The sequence below is a fragment of the Idiotropiscis lumnitzeri genome, chromosome 16 (genome assembly GCF_059441095.1).
Source record: "Idiotropiscis lumnitzeri isolate Australia: NSW breed Sydney's pygmy pipehorse chromosome 16, RoL_Ilum_1.0, whole genome shotgun sequence".
NCBI classification, from domain to species: Eukaryota; Metazoa; Chordata; class Actinopteri; order Syngnathiformes; family Syngnathidae; genus Idiotropiscis; species Idiotropiscis lumnitzeri.
The window spans coordinates 8009380-8033949 of NC_142406.1; the positions used below are offsets into that span (position 1 = coordinate 8009380).

The 24570-nt window shown below is 37.5% G+C and overlaps 1 protein-coding gene across 7 annotated transcripts in view; it reads left to right on the top strand.

Moving 5' to 3' along the window:
• Window positions 1-24570, top strand: part of gabbr1b (gamma-aminobutyric acid (GABA) B receptor, 1b) — a 128950-nt gene that overhangs the window by 85921 nt on the left and 18459 nt on the right. For 6 of the 7 annotated variants that reach the window (XM_088278575.1, XM_088278573.1, XM_088278574.1 and 3 more), the window contains 8 exons: window positions 887-1057; window positions 2381-2482; window positions 5646-5711; window positions 6896-7087; window positions 11310-11555; window positions 11718-11781; window positions 16264-16341; window positions 24125-24275. In XM_088278575.1, coding sequence (XP_088134701.1) covers window positions 887-1057; window positions 2381-2482; window positions 5646-5711; window positions 6896-7087; window positions 11310-11555; window positions 11718-11781; window positions 16264-16341; window positions 24125-24275 — 1070 coding nt within the window. The remainder of the gene's footprint in view (window positions 1-886; window positions 1058-2380; window positions 2483-5645; window positions 5712-6895; window positions 7088-11309; window positions 11556-11717; window positions 11782-16263; window positions 16342-24124; window positions 24276-24570) is intronic. The other variant, XM_088278576.1, reaches the window with a different exon arrangement.

Genomic DNA, 24570 nt, shown 5'->3' on the forward strand with positions numbered 1-24570 from the left:
ACCTCACCTCATCAGAGAAAATACATACATTTGATTTTAAATGAAAATGAACATAAGCATTAAAACAATATACATGTCTTTGAAAAAACACAGTATTTTGAAAATGAAACATGAACAAGGTTTTATTTTTTTTCAAGTTCGGCGGGCCGGATTAAAACGTTTAACGGGATGCATGTGGCCCCCGGGCCCTAGTTTGGCTACGCCTGATCTACACTGTTGAATTGGTTTAGTGTTAAAGAAATGTATCAAATCAATTATTTTAACAATTATTATTATTCAACAATTTGCAGTAGAAATAAATTACTATTTTCTTTATCATGATTTTGTTAACCTCATTATTTTTTTATGCACAATCTACAACTTTAATAAAGGTATTTTGTTACTTGCTGTTGACATTGACATTGAAAATGACGTTGCATCTGCTCAGGGGTCAGGTCATAACCAACCACAGTTTATGTGACGTCTGCAAGCTGAGCCGTGATTGTCAGTCTCAGCAATTTTTTCTTTTGGTCGGCGGATGAGACACCTTAACGGAAAACTGGAAATTTTTAATATTATATGATTTTAGAGGTATTATATGATGTATAGTTTATGGGATAATAATAATCCCTATAGTCCTGTTCCGATACATTCTCAAGATTAACCGTATATCTGACTGACATGATTGCCTCGTGTATCACCAGCCAAACTGGCTTTTAAGTTTTCATCAACACCCTCTAAAAATAATTTGAACCCATATTTGGTGGATTGGCAGGTGTAATTTAGAATCCTCGTTGAAGGCTCCATTGACCGTACTGGTTTTTTCAAAGGTAACTGACTGGCTCAAAAGAAAAAAAAAAATCCTGTCCAGTATGTAGTTATTCAAAACGTACTTTTTCTCTCTCAGTTGTCCTATGGGTCCAGTTCTCCAGCTCTGTCCAATCGCCAGCGCTTTCCTACGTTCTTCCGCACTCATCCATCTGCTACGCTGCACAACCCCACTCGAGTCCAGCTCTTCCAGAAGTGGAAATGGACCAAGATTGCCACCATTCAGCAGACAACGGAGGTTTTTACATCAGTGAGTAAAACACGTCGGCGCCGAAGCTTTGTAATGCGACGCAGCAACAGTAAAGCGCAAAATGTGGAGCCCATTGACGACTAGGGACTATTATTAATCATTTTGCTGTGCTGAATGCTTTGGGATCCATTTGTGCAGATGTGTGAATTGGATTCAGTGACAATAACACATTCAAAGACATAACCGAAACTATCAATTGTAGCATACGGTATTGGTTTGAAACTCGTTTCGGCTGTAGGGCAAAGATATTAGATATAAGATATTTCTCATTTTCATATCATATGTCTATACCAGGGGTGTCAAACTCACTTTAGCTCAGGGGCCACATGGAGGAAAATCTATGACCAAGTAGGCCGGATCAGTAAAATCATGATCTATATAACGTAAAACAAATGGTGTCAATATTACGCAGATTATCGCTATTTGCATGCTATGCTGGTTTTACCAGTAATTGAATGTGTCATATCTAACACATTTCTGTTTGATTTATGTCTTTTTCCAATTTCACACAGGCCAATTCTATGTTCAACTTTCTCGACTCATTTGAGCATTGCTTGAAAATATCAAGAAGAACACTTTTAATGCTTACGAATTGAACGCCACATTGATTTTATGACACATTAAAAGATGTGAGGTTATGGTAAAAGTCCATTGAATTAAGCTTAGAGATGTATATTACTTGTGTACAACTAAAATTGGCCATTTTCCGATTTCTCGTACTTTACCAAATCTTCTCGTGGGCCGTGTTAAACCCGTTAGCGGGCCAGATCCGGCCCGCGAGCCATATGTTTTACACCCCTGGTCTATACCATTAGATATGTTGCTCACATATATATTTCTGAAGTTTTGTCATTGCTATATGGATCGTCCCACTTACCATTTACTGTGGCTGCCGCAATGTAAAAATGACTGTCGGTAAACTACACGATAAAAATGTGATGCATCTGTATATCCACCAACAAAAAAAAAACAAAAACACCTTTTTTATTGTTACAGTCGCAAGGTGACTTTGAAAGGGACAATAGTTTCTCTTTCCTCATTTCTTGTTTTTTTTTTTCTCCACTCTTTTGTCTCGCCTTATTTCTATTCTGGCTAGTGGCTCCTCACTTTATTCACCGCCCTTATCTGTCTGTTTATATCATCCCCCACCCACGACGATGAGCTTTGTAAACAAGCCGCTCATCCCAGCGTGAGGCTTGGTGTCTTCTAGTATTTCTATTTACGACCTTTCGTTCTATTAACATCTGTTGCTGGTTCTTGCTTTGCTTTTTTTTTTTTTTTTTTTTTGTCTTACTATTCGATTGCGCTCTCCGTGTTTGACAGACTCTGGATGATCTGGAAGAGAGGGTGAAGGAGGCTGGGATTGAAATCAGCGTTCGTCAGAGTTTTCTCACTGACCCTGCTGTGGCTGTCAAAAACCTGAAGGTAACTCAAATTGCCCATTCGGCTGATATCAAGCTCAAAGAGCTCGTTTTTTTTTTTTTTTTTGTGCTCCCAATTTACCGCATACGGCCAATTGCAGAAAACCACAATCCATCCTGTGACGCTGGTCGAGTTTCAATTAGATTTAACTTAATTTAATTTCTATTCCACAGACTCTCCTCCAAATGTAGGACATTGAAGGCTACTTTATTTGTGATCGCTGCAGACTGAAAATATTTGGTTTAAGAGGTCACCTATTTGGTGACGAATAGCCTTTTTTTAGGTGAGCAAAAATACTGGCTCAGATCGACTCAAAATGACTCGAAACACTTGTATTCCTCTTTCCATGTTTTCATGCGCCAGCCTCTCTTTGTTGTTGGTCTATAATATAGACTTAAACCCTATAGAGTCCTTTTGGTGTGGAATCGAAATACAATAGACAAACATGCTCTGTATATGTGATTTAATTTTTTTTTCTTATTCACCATGTGCAATACAGTCTAATAGGTCTTCAATCTTTGGGTCCCTCATAATGTGTTCTTAAATTTACATTGCACATGTAATTATGTTTATTATGTGCGTTTAAAAAGATGAAATGTGTGTTATTGAAGGATATATTTGTGTAATTCATTTTCTTGATTTGACCGAACAATAAAAGAGGGTCACATTCACAACTTTTTTTAACAATCATACAAGTAAATAAAACATTAAAAGTGGCGAGCAGCATGTGTCCCACTTTTGGATGATGCAGTCATTTCCGGTTCTGTACATCAGCATGTTTTTCGTCATTGTCATAAAACAAATAAATAAATGGAAAAAAAAATTAAGTAAAAATTCTCAGATATTTTGCATGTCACCAGGCCCAATTGTGCTTATGGATTATTCAAGTTTTTCTGCAAGGTGATCACCTCTAAATCAGTGGTCCGCAATCAGTGAGCCACTTTGGACTGGCCCGCATAGATTTAAAAAAAACAAAAAACATGTCAAGATGCTAATTGTTTCAGTTGCATTAAACTAATAATAAATACTCAAGCTAGTGACATGAGTCTTGATAGTACATACGAACTTGCTATTCCGGAGCACTACAAGATGATTCCCAAAATTAGAATTACTTAATGCCAATCAAGTAATCATTAGGGTATATCTTGGCATCATCTGCCGAAAACAAAAATCCTAGTTAACGATCATGTAATAAGCATAATATGTGAGATATGTCACTAATTTATGCTTTTCTGCTGCCACTTTTGCTGAGAACCGCACGCGTCTGCTTGTGAGGATTTTCTAGCACAGACACATTTGGAGCTGTACAGCACCTCTCGCTGAGTCCAAAAATAATGTGTTCTGCATGTACAGCCTGTCTCACTCCGCTTGCATCATCGTGGCAGTGATGAGAACGCGAGGTTTAGATCAGTTAATCTGCCGCCTCTATACAGCGTGTGGGGGTGAGCGTGTTTTGTTGTTAGCTTAAGCTCCCCCCGTTATGTGTGAGTGCTGAAAGCAAATATTGGCGATGGCTGCTAAGCGTGATAGAAGTATGAAGCCGTTTTACCTGCTGTGGAGCGTTTTTATACATGGATGATTTTTTTATTTATTTTTTTTTTAGCAATAAACACCACGGTGTAATTCCAACTCACTTTTGTTTCATAGGCATCAATAATGCATGCCGTGATAGTTCATTATCATTTTAACAGCAGTTTGGGGAATTTAATTTTCTATTCCAGCTGGCTGTGCCCAATTGCGCAAAGCAAGGTTAAATCGCATACTTGGATGGGGTTGGGATAGCAGAACTTGACTGGCGCACGAAGAGCCCTGACCTCAACCCCGTCAACTCTTTGTTGTGCGACAGACCCTTTTGTCCGAAGTCATCGGAGACTTTTCACAAATGTTGTTTATAAAAAAAAATAAATAAATCACTTCAGCATTCCTGCACTTTTACTCACAGTATCACTTATCTTTCAATACAGTGTTTTCGTTTTTCGATCAAGCTTGACACATAAATGATTCCTCAAAGGTCATTTGGGGTTTTCATTTTATGTGAAAAGCATGCAGTCAAAAGTCTGGAATACAAAAAAAACTGTTGAGACTATCACATGTCTATAAGAGATCATCAAATATGAAATATAAATATTTCATATATACAAATAATTAAATATTTCATTATTTTAAATTAGTTGTGGTGCCTTTTTTTTTTTAACTCATACAATCCATAAGACATACATATACGTTTTTAAAAAATCTAGTCCCCGCATCCCAAAGACGTATTTATACGTCTTAGCCTTTTTTTTTTTTTTCTTTTTTTGCGTCATAGCTCCGTGTTTTTATAGCATTAGAACACAACATTCTGTTTGGCCTCACAAAATCAGTCAAAATCCGGAAAATACACTGGAATTGAGGGGTTTCCTCTAGTGAAAATTTCTGGGATTAAATGTGTAATTGGAGATTTCTACGGGGCCCATAAAGTGACATTGGAGGGGGGGGGATATGAAATGCATGTGTGAGACAGAGCTAATATAGATTGTTTTAGAAATGGTTTTTAATTGTTGTTTACAATCTGATGCCTTTTTCTCTCTAGTTTTGGTTGCCTTGGCCATAAAGTATTCCTGCATTTAAGTCATATGGCATCTTAGTTACTGTGGAATACGGTACGATTGTTCCTTTTAAAATAATGAGAGTAAAGTAGATCACTGCATGGCCATTCCTTTCTTGACCGGCCTAATTGCTAAAATGCAAAACTGAATGACAATTTGGTACTTATTTTTAAAGAAACATGATGTTGTAATCAACAGTTGGTTGCTGCCAGTCACATTTCCATATTTTGCAGTACAGTGAAAGAAAACTCAATTGTTCCTGCTTCCCCTCCTTTCTCCTCTACCTGTCGGACTCACTTGCTGTCATTCTTCGATGTTCACGTGCCCACACGCACACACACACGGACAAACACCCACACACGCCCTTAAGAATGACCTTGCGACGAACGCTGGCCCAGATTTAATGTGCAGGATTAATTAGTTATTGGAATGGAAACCATGGCAACAGCACTATTAGCTACAGTGGAGCGAAGGTCTGCCGCTGTGTTGGTGGCTCCACAACCGCACTGTGAGGCCTGTTAGGTTCCTTTCATGTCCAGCCGTGTGGGTGACTGTCTTTTCTTTCTCACTCTTTCAAGCGTCAGGATGCCCGAATCATCGTTGGCCTCTTCTATGAGACTGAAGCTAGGAAGGTCTTTTGCGAGGTAATTTATTCTTTTGACATTTACTTTTTTTTTTTGTTGTACCGAATACCCTCCTATTTAATGAGTATGTCAGTTTGCCATTCAAAAGAAATTGAATATTTGAAAAGTTATTTTTGTTTCGAAAGGCTTTGTGACACCTCTCAATTGCTAATCATGTTTTTTTGTTTTTTTTAATCATGCATTTGTCAACAGCGCGCTTTTAAAACTAAAAAAATAACCCAAACTGGATGAAATGGCTAACCCAACCCTATGTCCAAAAGTGGCCGAGACAACGCTGGGTTATTTATACCCAACGAATTGGGTTGAGGATTTGACCCAGCATGTTGGGTGAAGATTTTGATCCAACAAGTGGTTAAAAACTGCCTGTACTGAAGTGTTAAACCTACCAAGACCCGGTAGTTGATAATTTTATTACAACATTTTCTAAAAAGAAGAAACAGCAACCCTAGCATTTGTATGGCTTATTTGGAATATTTTTTGCAGTGTTTGCATTGCACAAAACTAAAAAATGGTGACCAGCTTCAGCTCTTAAATCCACCCAAATTCTTGGTGAAAATAAATAACTCAGGTTTGGGTAAAACTAACTCAATTGGCTCTATATCGGCAATTGGATCAGGAAAATAGCCCAGCATTTCTTTTTTTTTTTTGACTGCACCACATTTTGCTTCAAGCACTTTGAAATGAAAAAATTTAGATGGTAGATCGCCCAACATAAGCATACTGTGCGATCTTTGTATGTATAAAACCCTCATGAAATGGAATATGATATATTAAAGTACCTTATCAGTGCTTGACATTTGGTGCAATAAAAAAAAAAAAAAACTACCCAGCACATAAATTCTCCTCTCACGTGCAAACTCTCATTATCTCAAAAGTCCTCCGAGGTCTAAGTGACCCAGAAGGAGGAGCGCTAACATTACATTATCTTCTTTGAATATAAATTGTCTCTTTCTATTCATTGAAACAGTCTCGGGGTTGGTGGTGGGAGTTAAAGTTCCATCAAATCAACAACGGAGTCAATTCAAAACAACATCACACAACAATAAGGCTTTTTTTCAAAACGACAAAGAACTAAAACTACTCCCTGCCTTGTCTTTCACCCCCCAAAAACATTAAATATTAATAACAATCAAGTTATGCCTGACAGTAGTTGCCCATGCGTCACTTTTCTTCTCCCTCCGCAGGTATACAAGGAGAAGCTGTACGGGAAGAAATATGTGTGGTTCCTCATCGGCTGGTACGCAGACAACTGGTTTAAAATCAACGATCCGTCTGTCAACTGCACAGTGGAGCAAATGACAGAAGCCGTCGAAGGTCACGTGACCACCGAGATTGTCATGCTCAACCCGGAGACTGTACGAGGAGCCTCCAACTTGGTAAGACAATGGATTTTGAGAGGTGCCCAGCAGGATTAACTAAATGCTAAACCAGGCATGGGCAAACGTTTTAATGCGGCCCGCCGAACTTGAAAAAAAAATTAAATGAATAAAACTTGTTAATGTTTTATTTTCTAAATACTGTGCTGTGCCAAAGACATATATTTTGTTTTAATGCTTTTGTTCATTATCATTTAAAATTAAATGTTTTTTTTTGTTTTTTTTCCTCCGATGAGGTGAGGTTAGCAAAACACTCCATCCAACTGCTCCTGGTCCGGATCCTCTGTCAAATTTTAGAACCCGGTGTGGCCCACCAATCAAAAAGTATGCCCACCCCTGTGCTAAACTATATTTTAAAACATGATTCATGTTGCTGTCAATGCTAACCGATATTCACGTTGGTACATTTATGATTCAAATGGGTCATGTTAAACCAAAAGATTAAATCTTGTGGGAATTAAAGGCAAAGTTAAGGAATTAAGTGTCGTTATCGGCATTCATGACTGTTGGTGAATGTGAAATGAATAAAAGTGAGGAAAAAAACGTCAACATTTTACGAGTGTTATATGATTAAATGTTTCAAATCGCAATGTAGATGTAGCTCGGCTTCAATTTTCAAAGTCAGCCGTCGCACCAGTCAAGACCTGCCAATCATGTATGGCAATTCCTAAAAATGGCGCACGTTATAAAAAATGCACTCAGTTGAGTTTTTTTTTTTTTTTTGTAATCTGATTTACTTCATGCTAATGCGATTGCATTTTTACATATAGTACAATTCCAAATAGCAGGCCTTAAATGATGTGTTCACTTTTTCTAATTGCCAGTGGTGAATTGCAAGTGTTAGCGCTGAACGCACACAAATCCATTATTGAGTTCCAAAAAAAGGAATCGATTGCTCTGATAATTTGGGGGAAGCCAGAAACTGCATAAAATCCATGTTTTGTCTTATTTAAATATCCCCACGTGCATGGAAAGTTTATATACAACTTGTCTACTTAACATCAAACTAAATGTGAGATGAGATGAAACAATGATTTTTAGTTTATTCAAGGTTAATTTAAAATGTATTCACCCACAACTAAATGATTATGACGGTTATTTGGATAATCAATGTTCAGTATACCACTGCTATTACAGCACGGCTGGCATAACAGAAAAACAATGCCAAATGAAATTGAAAGCGTGCATCAATGTGGAAAGAAAATTACACAAATACACGATTGTACCAAGATACAAAAGCAATGACTAAAAATAAATTAATTGAGCTTCTACCCAATTCTTGAAAATACAAATGGACTGTGGCATGCTTATATACTGTCTGCTATTTTCTAAGCAGTTTTCACCAGCGTTTTCTCAGACAGATTTGTGAAACAAGCCCTTATGAAACCAACCATCTGGCATGTCAAGTTTCTGTTCTGCCTGCGACTAGAGTGTATGAAACGAAAGCTATAGCTTCCTCCCCCCCCCCCAGTAATGAGTTTTAGAAGAGTCGACACGGTGCAGGGAGTGGGAATTTCACAACTGGATTGATTGCAATTTGTAAAAATCTGAGGAAAGCCATTGAATTTGAATAAAAGCCAAGATTTTTTTTTTTTTTTTTTTTTTTTTGCCCGTTGACCGATTCATTGATTTTGCAAGATGTATGTCGTATGTGACATGGATATAATACTCTTGTGTTGTACTACTGCGTGACAAACTGGGAATGCAACATAAGTCAATATACAAGAAATCGACATCTTCCTATGAGTGCGCAAAGATGCTGCATGGGTCATTACGTCTCCAGCTGCATTCCTCATTTTGTTGTGTGCTGACAGGCAGCCTGATGTAGTGTAATGACATAATCACAGCAGGAAATGGGACGACTGTTTTGGAGACCAGACCAAAAGTATTACCACTTTTTGCCGTCTTTTATCTTGACAGTGGCATTTTGCGATTTGGATTTCTCATGAAATATCTGCCCCATGGGCGTCTTCTACATAATATAATGCAAAGTTAAATGACTGAATAAATGAATTGCAACGGGCACTAAGTAGGACGCACTAAGTCTCTCACTCATATGATGAATGATAAATGAAACAACCCCTTTACTTACTGAATGATTGAATACGTGGGCTCCCTCTAGTGGTGCATTAATGATTAAATGGCCAAGTCCAGTTCAGTTGTATTTAACTTTGAAGTTTTGCATTCAATCATTAAAGATTGCACTGAAACTTGTATTTACTTCAGATTTTTTTTTTACCTTTTCTGCGCTATACGTACATTGATATATATACATACATATATACATCATTGCTTATGTAAAATTTCTTTGTAGTTCTTAATTTTTACCAAGAATATTTTGACTTTATTCTCTTAATGTATACATTCTATTATTTATTTAGTTTACTTTTTTATTCTAATTTTTTCATTTTATTTGTAAGTTTTCGTAGTATTCAGTCTTAATTCTCTGTTCAATTTGCTTTTTTTCCCCTCATATTTTGACTTTTTTTTTTTTTTTTTTTTTTTTTGGAGAGGCAAGCATCAGTGTTCACAGTGAGCTGAAATCACCCAGACACACGCAAATGCAACTGGTAGTTTTATCGCAGGAGATATGGAATGACTCCAACTTGTGACTGGGTTAGATTATTCAAAAGCTCCAAAATTGTTGCAGTAATTTTAGGGCATTTAAAAAATGTATAAACTAGCAAAAACGTTTGGTTTGTGCCCGATTAGCCGATCTGCTTCCAAATCTTTTTGTAAACTTTGGTAACCTTTTTATTAAAGCACCAAAATCACACAAAAACAAAAAGACATTGAAGTATTTTTGATATGCATTTAGTTGCAAAACCTTTTGAGGCAATCAATGTAAATAATCTCCAAATAAGATCTGCCCACATCAAGTTAGTTTATTTTCTTTTTTAAATAGGACAAGAAAAATAGTACAATTCCTGACTTTTATTTGTAAATTTTCTATAAAGTTTTATTGCTACTTTATCAATTACCCAATCAACCGGTTTTTTTTTGTTTGTTTTTTTTACAATGACTTACCAACGGTTTAGTATACGTGTGAAAACTGGGCTCAGAATCAGAATGATTTTTATTTTTTAAACACTTTTCTCATATTACAAGCTACCTAATATATAATTGCAAAGCATCACTGTGAAGCCGTTCATTCCTCTACAAGCCAGGCCAACACTTCATCCTCTAATTTGACCCCATAATTTAGGTTCATTGCAAATAGGATACTGCATCGTTGTTCATCTTGACATCATCAAAGCAAATAGATCATGCTAAAGGTGTGCACATTAGTATTTCTTTTAAAATGTGTTCAATTATGCAATAATTCAATTATTTTACAAGGGGTCCAGATGGGGAAGATTGATCAAAAGACACTTTATTCATTAATATATATTTTATTATTTCTCACGCTATCCTTTGTAAAATAGTTGTAGGTTCATTCTTTAAAACATGGAACTGGAACACAGAAGATGATAGTATGAATGATTTAATAGTGTCGATTTCAAAGGCTTTGAGAAGGCACTGCTTTTAGCTGTATTCAAGGCAAAACACGAGTCATTATTAATGACTTTTGGACCACTGACTATTTTCCTTTTGGATGTAACATTTCTGAAGGGCTGTGTGCAAATTAATAATGAATCTAAAAGAGGTTTAGTTGAGGTTGTTTTGTGATATACTGCTGGACGTTTCATATCCATGCAAAATGTCCAGATGAAAAAAAAAAATCCCAATGCTGTTTATTCTGATCCCAAACAAATTCCAAAAATAGGAATCGCAATCTTAGAGTGAAATATCAAATGGGTAAATTATTACACAAACTAAACTCCTGTGATCAAAAAACAGGTCAGCCGTGATTACGTGAGCCCTCAGCAATTGTGATGTCATATTTAGTCGACAGCAAGCAGCAAAATGGCCGCCCCCTTTGATGGATAAAAATGGGTAGATTTTGCTGCTCAATTCATAATCCGCAAACGCAATTTTTATGAATCAGAATGCCATGATTCGATTGTCAAGAAAACTTTACACAACAGGGGTGTGTAGACTTTTTCTATCCTTTGTATATCACCTGTAAATGATTTCCCTAGAATTCATTTTGACCCAACCAAACCGGTCAAATGTGAATGCACTCCGGCATAAGTGGATCAACATCATAGAATTTCTAAGTGAATTCTGAGAATACGTAACACATCTTAACTAACGCACCGGTGTTCACCTTTCTTTCTAGACCTCCCAGGAATTTCTAGACCAACTGATGTCAAAACTTGGGGGAAAAAACTCAGACGAGACTGGCGGTTTTCAAGAAGCTCCCCTCGCTTACGACGCTGTGTGGGCGCTCGCTCTGGCTCTCAACAAGACTGTGGGACCTCTAAAAGCCAAGGGTCGTCGTCTGGAAGATTTCAATTACAACAACCGAGATGTCACCGCTGAAATCTACCGTGCCCTCAACACCAGCTCCTTCGAAGGAGTTTCAGTGAGTACAAAAACCCCCAAGAGAAAATGTGCGCATGATGAGGTGTAGTGAGTGAGCGAGGGATCAGGGATGAGATATTATTAGACGGATGAATATAGAGAAATGTGCAATGCATAGAGAGGAGGGGTGTTAAAACATTAAAATTCTGCCCGTTTCTTACAGGGTCATGTAATATTTGATGCCCAAGGTTCTCGGATGGCCTGGACTCTAATTGAACAGCTTCAAGGTACGTCACAGCCTGTTACTGCTTTAAAATGGAATTCATTAGAATAATGAGGTCATTTAAAACAAGCATCACTCACTTAAATATACAGTGTAAGTCATGTGGACGCAATTTATGGGTTTTAGCGGATCATTTCAAATGTATAAAAGATATGAAATTAGCAGAGCTGGGCACTTGACCCTTTTTTGCCGGTCAGTTCCTTGCCCTCTGGCCGCTATCTCGGCCTCGACCCTCCGGCCTTATATACGTTTAACTACCGACTATTGTACAAATTTCCCACTTCAAAGTAATCTTATACCGACATGTACTCTTTGAGGGATTCCCTGCAGCTCTCCGATCATCTCGATGATGCCCTTGAGCTTGAGAAGGCTAAGGTTGTGCCAGCCTTCCATCTCTTCAGAAATAAAACTCACTAGTATTGATTAATGCTTGTTTTATGTATTCCTAACTCTAGCTTCCAGAGATCCTCAACTGGATAGAAAATGCATGGGTGGACATATATATAGCAGCACCAGCATTATCCTTCAAATTAGAAGTGTGGTTTAAAAAAATAAATATTTATGTTCACGAATGGTTGGATTGATCAAGAATTTGTATTACAAGTAACTTAACGTGACAGACCACGTTCTGTCCTGATGGTTACTGAATGTAGAGTTTAATAATGCAAAAAACTGATGAGAGTTGCGTTGCAGTCTTTCTCATTGTGGCAAAATGATGCCTCATTAGTTTTGCACTTGGAAGCGTAGCTAAGTGGGAGATTGTCTGACGCGTTGAGGCTGTGTCCCTATGTGTGACAGCACGCTGATATTAAAGGTTTTATTGCAGCAAATTTTTGCTAGATTTCAACATACCATACCTCTACCCAAGTGTCAATCCGGAAATACCTACTGTGACCATTCACGAACGAGGAAGGAAACCCTCTTGAGGCTTAATTATATTCAGTCGAATCAAAAGTCAGTCAAATTTCAAAACTATTTTCCCTTAGACATTGCTTCTGGCTCAATTGTATTCATTATCGTTTTCATCTTTGTAATCATTCAAAATAAATAAATAAAAAATCTATATTAGACACGTTCCAACTGCAGGTTCCACTGTAATGTCTCTGAAGTGCTTTTTGGACAGATGAAAAATACAAAATGGCTGACTATCTGAAACAGTATTCTGAGAGAAGGGTCAATCTGAAAAGGACGTGTTAATGGAATACAATTTGAAAAAAAAATCAAATAAAACCTGCAAACTACACCCCAGAGTTACGATATGTGTTATTAACTTGTAATACATTATACTTTATTTGATTATTTTCTATGCAAATAGTTTATATATATTTATTTTCAAAATCAGTTGAACCAAAAACAGTATTGGGTTAGAATTACTTACAGATGTCATCTGTATGCAAGGAGAGCATTTGTGAAAATGAAACTCCTCAACTCACTTCAGTGTAGTTCGTTGATAAGAGGTCACAAAATACTTTGTGTAACACTTTAATTGCTTTGACCTGATTAGAGTTTTTGAGGATAGGTTCCCCCAAAAAGACTGCAAATAGGTAAGCTTGCAAATGCCAAATTGCAAATACGCCGTAGTTAACAGGACTCAGCTGCATCACCCGAATTTGTGCAAACTAACACCAAAGGCCTTTTCGCATTTCATCGTGTATGTGCTGGAACAGATCGAGGACGGAACATCCAGCACTTTTAAAAAAAAAAAAATCTATCGAAATCAGTCTTTCTAAACTCAATGTCAGATGATTTTTTTTTTCCTAAACGATTTTTAACCATTCAAGAGGGCCTCATCTGGTCAAGCCAAGCAATGTCAAGTCAATTGAATTTAAAAAGCACCGATTCACATTAGCTTTGATCTCAAGGCCACTTTACTCATGGAGAAAGTGTAGCATCTCACTTCTCACACGTTAAAGAAAACCAAACTGAAAGCAACAAGAGCACTTTGGTGACTAACCTTCCTTCAAGGAAAAAAAAGCTAGAACAGAGCCGAGATTCAAGTATCGTGGGACCATCTGTCCCGACATGTCTGTATGAGAAGAGAGAAATAGGAGAGGGAAGGAGTGCAGAGGAGAGAGATGAATAGGTAGAGGAATTGGAGGAGAGATGAGGAAACCGTGTTTACCAATACCGGTAATTGCATAAAAAAATAATGCTATGGTGCTTAATAATGGATCAAGGTGCTTTTTTTTTAATGCATGTCTGATTATCCATGGCCTTCATGCAATTATTATATAATACAAGAGTAATAATCTGGACATTCTTTGTTAGAAGAAATGAGGCGTCATTAATCACTCTCAGTATGATGATATATTCCAAATCCGAACTCAAAGTCCTCAGAATCATGTCACGCCAACTGCTTTCTTCCAGGAAGGGAAGAAGAAAAAGAATATCAATTGGTTGGAGCTGGATCAAGAGTAGCTTTTTGATGAAAATGTTTGATTGGAGCTATTGTAAATGATTGTGGTGCATAGCCAATTGACCAAAGTGCTTAACGCTGCATTACAGAAAGAAAATAAAAAACGCAGTAGTACAAGAGACATGTAAGGCAGAAATAACCAAAGAAAAAAATAAGAAAAGGAAAATGAGATCATTTAAAATCTCAAACTGAGGTAAAAGCCAAAGGGGAGAAAAAAGTGCGTTTCAAAAGAGCATTTAAGAACAGACAATGAATTCTAGTGGCAGCTCATTTCAATATATCCGAATAATAGTATTTAGAAAAAATTGAAATGAAGCTAATAGTTTTCAGTAATGTATTGCATTAAACCGTCAATTGTATTCCATGAATTGTGGCAAGAGTTTTCGAAGATCTGAGCGTCTTTGACACCCCTCTCTCTCTCTCTCTCTCTCTCTCTCTCTCTCTCTCTCTCTCTCTCGCTCTCTCTCTCTCTCTCTCTCTCTCTCTCTCTCTCTCTCTCTCTCTCTCTCTCTCTCTCTCTCTGTCTCTGTCTCTGTCTCTGTCTCTGTCTCTGTCTCTGTCTCTCTCTGTCTCTCTCTCTCTCTGTCTCTCTCTCTCTCTGTCTCTCTCTCTCTGTCTCTCTCTCTCTGTCTCTCTCTCTCTGTCTCTCTCTCTCTCTCTCTCTCTCTCTCTCTCTCTCTCTCTCTCTCTTTTCACCTCCGACTCCATTCTGATGGTAGACAGAGTCGCTCCTACACAAAGCTTTCATTTTCTCAATAAAGAGGTTATATCGACCACGGCTGGTCTCCGTTTCATGTGGACAGCATTGAGTGAAGACACGTAGCATCATCCTTTTTCAAATGCATGCGAATGTGCTACCAGTCTTGTTTTTAATCAAATATTTACACAAACTTGACGTCCAAAACAAATCTGCAAAAATCAGTTTAAAAAGTATTGAATTAATTAAATGTTTCGGGAAGAAAACACATTTTTTATTCTGTAGTTTATTCAATTTAATTATTTTAAAAATCCAGATTCTCCCCCATACTAGACTGGTTCGACCCAACTTGTCACATGCCAGCTCTCGTTACTTGTCGATCACTTGAAGACGTAAATAATGGAGTCGTGGTGGAAGCGTAAGCCTTCTGAAAAAAACTCAGGCATAATAGCAAAAGAAGGCCAAACCAGAGTCAGAAAAATACCGGTTTTATTTGGATTTATTCTCATAAATTGCTGATCTCTTCTATTCATCCAAAAGAGGACACTTTATGTCGATTATTTTCTCTGCGGACCAATACGAATGAAGTGTGAATGGTTCTAAAGTTTCATAAATCACACACTGATGGCATATTTTAAGTCTTTTTTTTTTTAAATCCAAAAATGCTTTGTGCTGGTTCACTCATTTGCTGCCATTGATGGGTAAAGACGTCAATGATCCATTTTTGTGTGTGTGTGTGTGTGTTTTATTATGAGTTAAGGCAGGGGTGGCCAAACTTTTTGATTGGCGGGCCACAATGGGTTCTAAAATTTGACAGAGGGGCCGGACCAGGAGCAGATGGATGGAGTGTTTTGGTAACCTCACCTCATCTGAGACAAAAAAATACATTTAATTTTAAATGAAAGTGAAAAAAAAGCATTGCAACAATATATATATATATATGTCTTTGAAAATCCACAGTATTTAGAAAATAAAACAATAATAATAACAATAAGGTTTATTCATTTAATTTTTTTCAAGTTTGGTGGGCCGGATTAAAACGTTTAACGGGCCACATGTGGCCCCCGGGCCATAGATTGTCCACCGCAAAGTTAAGGGGTACTTAGCTTGAAGAATTATTTCACAGCGGGTACATCACTGAAAAAAAAGGTTTAGAACACTGGACTATTCAATCCAAGTGTATAGTAAATAATAGATTATTGTATAAATAAGTGTGGGGGAAAAAAAACACGACTTGATCAGAATACAAATGCTGAGCGTAGTGCTATGTCAGCCTGAGCAATGAGCCATTGCGTTTGACAGGCTGTATGATATTAAAACGCAATTTAGACAGTTATAGTGGAGCTCTGAGAAACTCTCTCTTTCCTTCACAGGAGGAAGCTATAAGAAGATTGGATACTACGACAGCACGAAAGGCAATCTGTCCTGGTATGGGAATGACAAATGGATTGGTGAGAAACATTCATCTTCCTTTGCCCCCCCCCCTTTTTCCCCCCTCTTTATCACTGTCTCTCACCCTCCATCTTCCTTCTAATCTCCTGTTTTATCTGACCCTGCACCCCTACCAGCCCTTCCTCTGAGTCCTCAATCCTTCCTCCTATATTGCCCTTCCTCAGCCTCGAGCACTCTACATTCAAATTGCATTGTGAATGTTCATCAGTCAATCCGCCGGGCTTTATCACACGCGAGCGTTAATGATCCCTAACGTATCGCAGTCGCTATCCAAGTGAGCGCCACAGTTAAACAACACGCTACACAACGCGTATCCATTCCATTTACTAATTAAACGTGCAGTGAAATGTGCGGTTCAAGACAGTGGAAGTGATGCAATGAGTAGAAGATGCTGGTTGACAGTCCAAACATAACTGGAGAATAGCAGTCTGGGAGTTAATGGCATTGGGCGGCATTGACCTTGACTTTGAGGAATGAAAATGTGTTTGCTAATCAGTATAGAGGCAATGTGTGGGCTCGTGTCATTTCAGCTTCCCTCGGCACACAAAATATGTCGCGCCAACAAATGTGGGGAAAGTATGTTCAATAGACAGGAAAACTATTAATTCAGTATATGGAGCTGTCACATGGGACCGTCTTGCACATTTGTGATTGGAATGTAGTAGAGTAGTAATATTTGTGTTATTCATGCTGTGTAATTATGATTGTAAATTAAAAAAAAATATATATATATATATATATATATATGTATATATATGTATATATATATGTATATATATATATATATATATATATATGTGTATATATGTATATGTATGTATTTATGTATATGTATATATATATGTATATATGTATATGTGTATATATATATATATATATATATATATATGTGTATATATGTATATGTATATATATATATATGTGTATATATGTATATGTATATATATGTATATGTGTGTATATGTATATGTATGTATTTATGTATATGTATATATATATGTATATATGTATATGTGTATATATATATGTGTATATATATATATATATATATATATATATATATGTGTATATATGTTCCTGTCGACAGAAGTGACAAAATGGCAGCTGAGATAGTTAAAAATTGGTGGGTTTAGTGGCTTAACTAATATTCCACAAATGCAAAATTAATCAGAAGGCCATGTTCCAACGAGTGGAACTACATAGAACATATTCTTGTAAAGACATTTTTCTGGCTTGACTTCCTCTTTAAGTTTAAAAAGAAGACTTATTTTGTCCACTTTCATCAATAGGCAATAAGAAATCTTCCACAGGACTTCTAAGAATTGACCCAGATGGAAGATTTATGCTAATTAAAGCCATATTGATCAGACAATTTTGGCCTTCACTAACATTTATGGCCCTAATAATGATGACCTGCTAGACAACACCACAAACGCTACAGCAAGAGATTTCAATATCGTTATTGATCCTGAAGCACTCTGCTCCGCTACACCTGACTACTTGAGAAATTGCCACTCAACAAGATGAATCAAACATTACATGAATGACATTCTTCCCTGTGATATAAAATGAGACGCCCTTCATCTCGATAATATACAGTGTTTGAAATTACTGCACTTGTTGTTCTTTTTTACCATCAATCAAACCAATTTAGTAAATAAAATTGTTTTGATCAATTATTTTGTCATCTGAATTACATTAAACTAAGCGGTTGCAATGACAGCTGTAATTTCCTTTGTTGAGATTTTCTTAAAATATAGTCTTGCAAATTGCTATGTGCTGCAGTTAAAAAAAGAAAAAGAAATGCTAAAAAAACTGAACAATTTAAAGTGGTCTATTTTTGCTCACAAATCTGTGTGTCTACCCGTGTATCAAGTGTCACAGTTGCCTTGAAAAAGTTATTTTACTGATCTAATTATTTTACAATTACACTCCTGATTACTTAATTTAGAACGTAAAGACGTTAGTTCACAAGTTACTTTATTAGTTACTTTGTTACTCTCAGCAGTCGCCAACAACCCGCTTAACAAATAAATGAGAACTGATTTTGCCAATCAAGTACTTTATTGAAAGTGCATTTGTGAACACTTTAAGGACAACTTCTCTCATTAAAAAAATAAGAGAGATACTTTTACTAAACATAAACATATTGTTTTTTAGAAAACTGACTTCACTTTTCACATTCTTCACGTCACATAAATGTAATATAATGTAATGCAATATAATATAATATAATAAGATGTAATGTAATATATAAAATATAATATATAATATAATATGATATAATATAATATATCATAAATAATATAATGTAATTTATCATAAATAATATATGATATAATATTATATATCATAAATAATACAATATAATATAATATAACACTTTTTTCTATTGACAAAGTCTGTATCCTCACTTGGGAATTATAAAAGAAAATCTAAAACTTATTAACTAACTAATTTATTTAATTTAAATCCTATCACATGCATGATAATTTGGAACTAAGTGTTCATTCCTCTCCCCAAGTTTGGACTCATTGACTATTATGCACAAGACAAAAAAGAAATCAACAAATACTTGGAGAGTTAAAATGGTCTTCAATAACTCCAATGTTCTATTTATGCCGTTGCTCGTTAGAATCTGAGCGTTAGGATGTACACATGTCCTGCAGGCTGGACTTGTGCCATTACTGCATTACAGGCAGTGTGCCAAAAACACATTTTTGTTACCAAGCCACCGCAGAGCAAGGTCAGCCAAGCAACCTTTGCCTCTGCTGCGTTAAACCTGAGGGGAGCCAGAGGATGCTCTGACCGCTCGAAAAAACTTTTTTTGTGTGTGTGTGTTGACCGTCATTTACTGTGTGGCCATGCACCCTCCAGCATGTCTGCCTGGGCCATCTGGACGGAAGGTCAACAGATGCTTTTGGACAGGGGAAGTGCCAGTTAGCCAATATTTGCTGTATGACAGCCAGTCACCCTGACGCGCTTTTAAAGATGTCCGTCTCTCTGCTCGGCCCGAGTGGTGACAACACTAAAAATAGCCATAAGTGACTGAGGACTTTTAGGATGTAGCCTAGTTTTCCGCTTAATTGGTCCATGCAAGTACTCGGAGATTTTACCATCGCGCCTCCAGAAACTAAAAATGAAGTAAATACAGTTTTTGAACCGTCTATTACTCCAGAAAACAATTTTGCTCACATTTTCTGTTTTTTTTTCTCCCCGCGACGGATGATTAATTTGGGGGAGTTAGTCCACACAATCACTGCATTGGTTATTGGAATAATCGATTGCATGAAAGTGTATTGCGACTACCCCCCATCCCCATTTGCTGTTTATTAACTCATTGTTGTTGTTTATTTGGTAATGTTTAGTGATTACAAATAACTATTAAACAATAGTGCACAAGAAGGATTGATTTACTCACCAACCTTTTTGAAACCAGAAATCAAAGAATTTGGAAAATTGTTAGTCAAACAAGGACTCGAAATGATTATGATATTATTGAAATTGTTGTTGGTTAATTTGGTAATTAATTATCATATTTGTCAGACTATAAGTTGCTCTGAAGTATTCGTCGCATTTGTTCAGAGGAAATGTATTTATTTATTTTAAAAATCAAGACCAAGAGCGGTAGAACTCTAATTTATGTCTCACATTAATTGCCACGACAGCTACTACTTCTAAAGATTCTTGAACCAGACGAGAGGTTTTATCTAACTTGCGAGAACTTATTTCTATCGTGACCTAGGTATGAGCACGCTTAAAATAAATTAATAAATTCCCGCCAGAAATGTGGACGCTCTCTTCCGGTTCACGTGTCCCTTCACTATTTTTTTTAACATATTTCTATTGAGAAGGTTTTTGGGGGTTTTTGTTTTGAAAAACAACTTTCACGAATGATATCCCAGCGATGCCTTGCATCAGAAATCATGTTCTCATACAGTAGATCCTCGAATGAAAAATGGCTAAAAACAAAACGCTGGATGACCAAAAACCGCAAAAGAGCAAAACCAGGCAGTGAAGAAAAATCTGTTCTGCAACAGTTGGAACAGTTTGGATCCAAAATACACGATGTTTGATGACAGGTGAAAAGGTCTCTAGGGTCACGGAAATTTCAGCAATTGAAACAAAAGGTTGTCTCACTAAACAAAATAAAATAAAAAATGTCCAGTCATTTTTAATGATTTTTTTGTTATATTTCTGGTCCACAAAAATCTAAAAAAATCAAAAGAATTGCCTGTTTTTCATCACTTGCGCTTAGTAAGTAATGTTTTTCTACAATATATTTGTACTTTTCAGTTTCAAGTTATTTCCGTGACCATTGTGGGTCTTCCTTTATTGAACAGATGCGGGTGTGTAATAAGTTTGTGTTCCTCCTTATTGCGCTCTCGCTCTGTACAATTTGTTCTTTTCTGTTTGTGTCTGTCTAACCTTCTCATATCTTGGCTCTTCCTCTGTCTCACCTCAATGTATTTGCTCAAAAACTCTTCTCTCCGTGGCAACCACTGCTGCATCGGCGCCTCACACTCATATTGCCGTGGTAACCATTACAGAGCTTGTCGCCATGGTAACATATATCTCGATCGCACCATCAAGGGCAGGGAGAGATTTTAGTGTGAACCTCAACATATTTTCCCCACACACATGCACAGGTAAAAAAACATACTGGGTTAAAGCCAAAACAAAAAGTTTTTATCGTTCTTGTTCCGCTGCCCCCAAGTGAGTTATAAACATTTCTTCGAGACATAGATCTATTTCCAAAGTCATGTCTCAGGTAGGGGGGCAAAAAAAAAAAATGTTTCCCATAAGGAAACCGAGTGATGATTAGACAAGACCTGTACCATTTTAAAGATGCAATTTATCGACGGTGCTTTGAGTAAACTACACAAACATTTTGGAAAGAGTGAACTGTGATAAAGCACAGTAAGCATCCATTAATCTTACATGCATATATTAAAATTTTATCGTACTTGCGAGTTGCGTCGTGCATCATATTTTCTAAGGTCAAGGGAAAACTCAGTGTTTAATACCGAATGGAAATCTCGTAACAAAAGCAACTGAGTTTAAGAAGTCCATCCTGAAAAGTGGAGTTTTTGGTGATCGCACTGAGAAACACCAGCAGGTGCCAATGAAATATGCACACTCATGTATGTTCCAATATCCCAAATGCACGGTGAGCAATTCAAATCCCTTTGCTCAAAGCTGTTCCACCAAATCCTGGATGAAGCTGCCAAAAGTGCATCTCAGCCAGATGATTCTCTTTATCCGATGACGAGAGGGCAGCGTTGTGGTCATGTCCTTATCTGCATTGTTACCACAAGGAGGCTGGATGGCTCAGCGGATAACACCACTGACTTTGAAAATGGGGAGTGGGGTTGAAATCCCGGGAACATCCACTTGACCTGACACTTTATCGCTACCGTCTGTCCCCACCCTGTACCAAAGGGGATGGGTTGCATCAGGAAGGGAGTAAAATCTCTTCTGAATGACTTCTGAAAGGGAAAACCCAAAAGTCACTCCCTCAACTCCTGATGTGCCCAAGAAGGTGGAATAAGTACGCTTCAAAGTGACCAGAATTCGCCTGAATTCTCCTGACACCAAAAATGTCTGCATTCCAACTCCTTGTTCAGCAGAACCAGCCAAGTGAATTTGAAGTTTTGTGGTTCCAAGTGCTACCAGCAGATGTCGCCACTATCATCAGATGAAAAGTTACTATAAAAGTTGTAGCAGAAAACGAAAGCGCTGTGGAGCAACCTCGAGTCATTTCATCAACTCTCATAAGGCACCTGCCAAGCAGGACCGTGAGAAATGTTTAACCTGACACTCTTAAGGCTCAGTTTTTGAACCATATTACACCCAAGAAAATGCAGTGTGAATAGAACAAAGTCGATAATGGGTTTAGTACTTTTATTTTAATAACTCGGCATAAATGGGTCAGCATTGAGATCCAGAGTGGGTCCCCAACGGTCGCTATAGACATCTGTGTCCCAATAACACATGAAAACGTGTGCGTGTGTGTACTGGTAGTGTTTGTTTAACAGTACTTAAGTACATCGCATTTACAGACCTTGATCTTTAGATGATTATGTTTTCATCATGTACAGTACATAAATCCAAGAAGCATCCAAGAGGCATTCAACAAGCTGTACTGGCAGGTCGCAGTGTGCCTACAAGAAAAATTTCAGGTTGAAAGAAATCAGAAGAGAGGAAAGTCTCTTTGTGCGCTGTGCTGCTGAAGTTACTCTGCCAAGGGAAAATACCTTGAGGCAGGGTTAGGATTTTGTGGCATTTATCTGATCCCTGACCGGAATAAAGACTGAAAGATGTGCTTGGGTGAGAAAACCACGACCACAGTGAGTGACCGACACATTCTGAAGAGATCCTATCATCCTATCATGGTCTCGCTTCGAACCAAAATAAGCGACAAACTGACTGGTGTATTTAGCTTGTTCGGCTGTCAACGTACTTCTCTGCCCAGCAACTTGATGTTGGTATATTCATTCAAATTTGAAGCTTTCGTTATTACAGTTATTTGCACCATCGGCTGCATTCACCATTGTAACAATGGCCCACCTTTGTTTTTGCCTTCTGCGGGGATATGTTATATAGCCGTAGGGCAGGGGTGTGCAAACTTTTTGATCGGCGGGCCACAATGGGTTCTAAAATTTGACAGAGGGGCCGGACCAGGAGCAGATGGATGGAGTATTTTGGTAACCTCACCTCATCGAGGAAAAAAAATACTTTAATTTTTTTAATTTTAAATGAAAGTAAACAAAAGCATTGCAACAATATATATGTCTTTGAAAAACCACACTATTTAGAAAATGAAACATTAACAAGGTTTATTCATTTGATTTTTTTTTTTCCAAGTTTGGCGGGCCGGATTGAAACGTTTAACGGGCCGCATGTGGCCCCCGGGCCTTAGTTTGCCCACCTGTCCCGTAGGGTGTCAGGCAGCATATCATTCACTCATCTACAGTACAGAGAAGTTTCAAAGCCAAATTCAAGCAGTCGTCACCCATAATAATAAACTCATCCAAATAAATTGCTCTCTGACAGTGTCTATAAAAACTAATGGCAATTTTAATACAGCTCTTGCATTGTACCTTGTGGAAGTGTACTTAACTAAGTGTGCAGTTCGTTTAACACATATAAAACCCGAAGCAGATCAAATAATTAAAATGAAAAATGATTCAGTGGAGACTTTAGTGTTCCTTGTAATGAGGCATGAAACCATACAAAATCACCCCGATATGTGAAAAGATAAGAATCGCACACAAACATCTTTAACTATAAATATAATAATTCCTGTGAGTGGTTGTCACGTTTCACTGATTTATGATCTCAATGGCCGAGACGTATGTTTTAAGATGTTTTAAAAATGGACTCTAAGTCTGATTGTCTTTGACGACCGCAACACAACCCGAAAATGAGAGCAGTCGCCATTTAATGGGATGTGACGAATTGTGGTCGATTCTAGACTGGACACTATTTTCTGTCCGTTGAATCCGGAGTCCCTTGCTTCCATGTCTGTCAAATTGCAGTTCCACCATACACAGCGCTTAGCTTACTGCTCAGGAATTTGTCATTTGAGCAAACCATTTTCTGTTTCCAAGTCTGATCGTTGATGTGACATATAGTGTAACCGTGACCCATTCTCTTGCGCCATTGGTCTAATTGAGTCACACGCTCAGTAATAACTGAACCGGTGGCGTATGATTCACGACAACGATCATTGCCCACACAACCTCTACATTCTCATTGTCCTTGTCTTTTCATTTATAGGCCCTGGACCCCCTGCAGACCAGACGATGGTCATTGAGGAGTTCCGGTACCTCTCCCAGAAACTATTTGTGTCCATGTCTGTGTTTTCCGGTTTGGGAATCCTGCTGGGCATCATCTGCCTGACGTTCAATATCTACAACAGCAGTGTCAGGTACATGAGCTCATTACTTTTGATGTCCATCAAGCTCAATTTAGACTGCTAGACTTAATGTTTTCCGGTGGTTGCCGAAAGGGGAAAATGATGATTTACACGGTTGGATAGTAGAAAGTAATGGAGCACAAATTTGTCGTTTTACCTTCTGTCATTGTTTTGCCACTCGGCATGCGTCACGCTGTGCATGAACACAGTTGCCTGTTGGAGGCTGCACCGCTGTCGTCTACCTGTCCAATATTAAACAGCAGGAAATCATGTTTAATTCATTTTCATTTACGACCAGCCAAGTGTT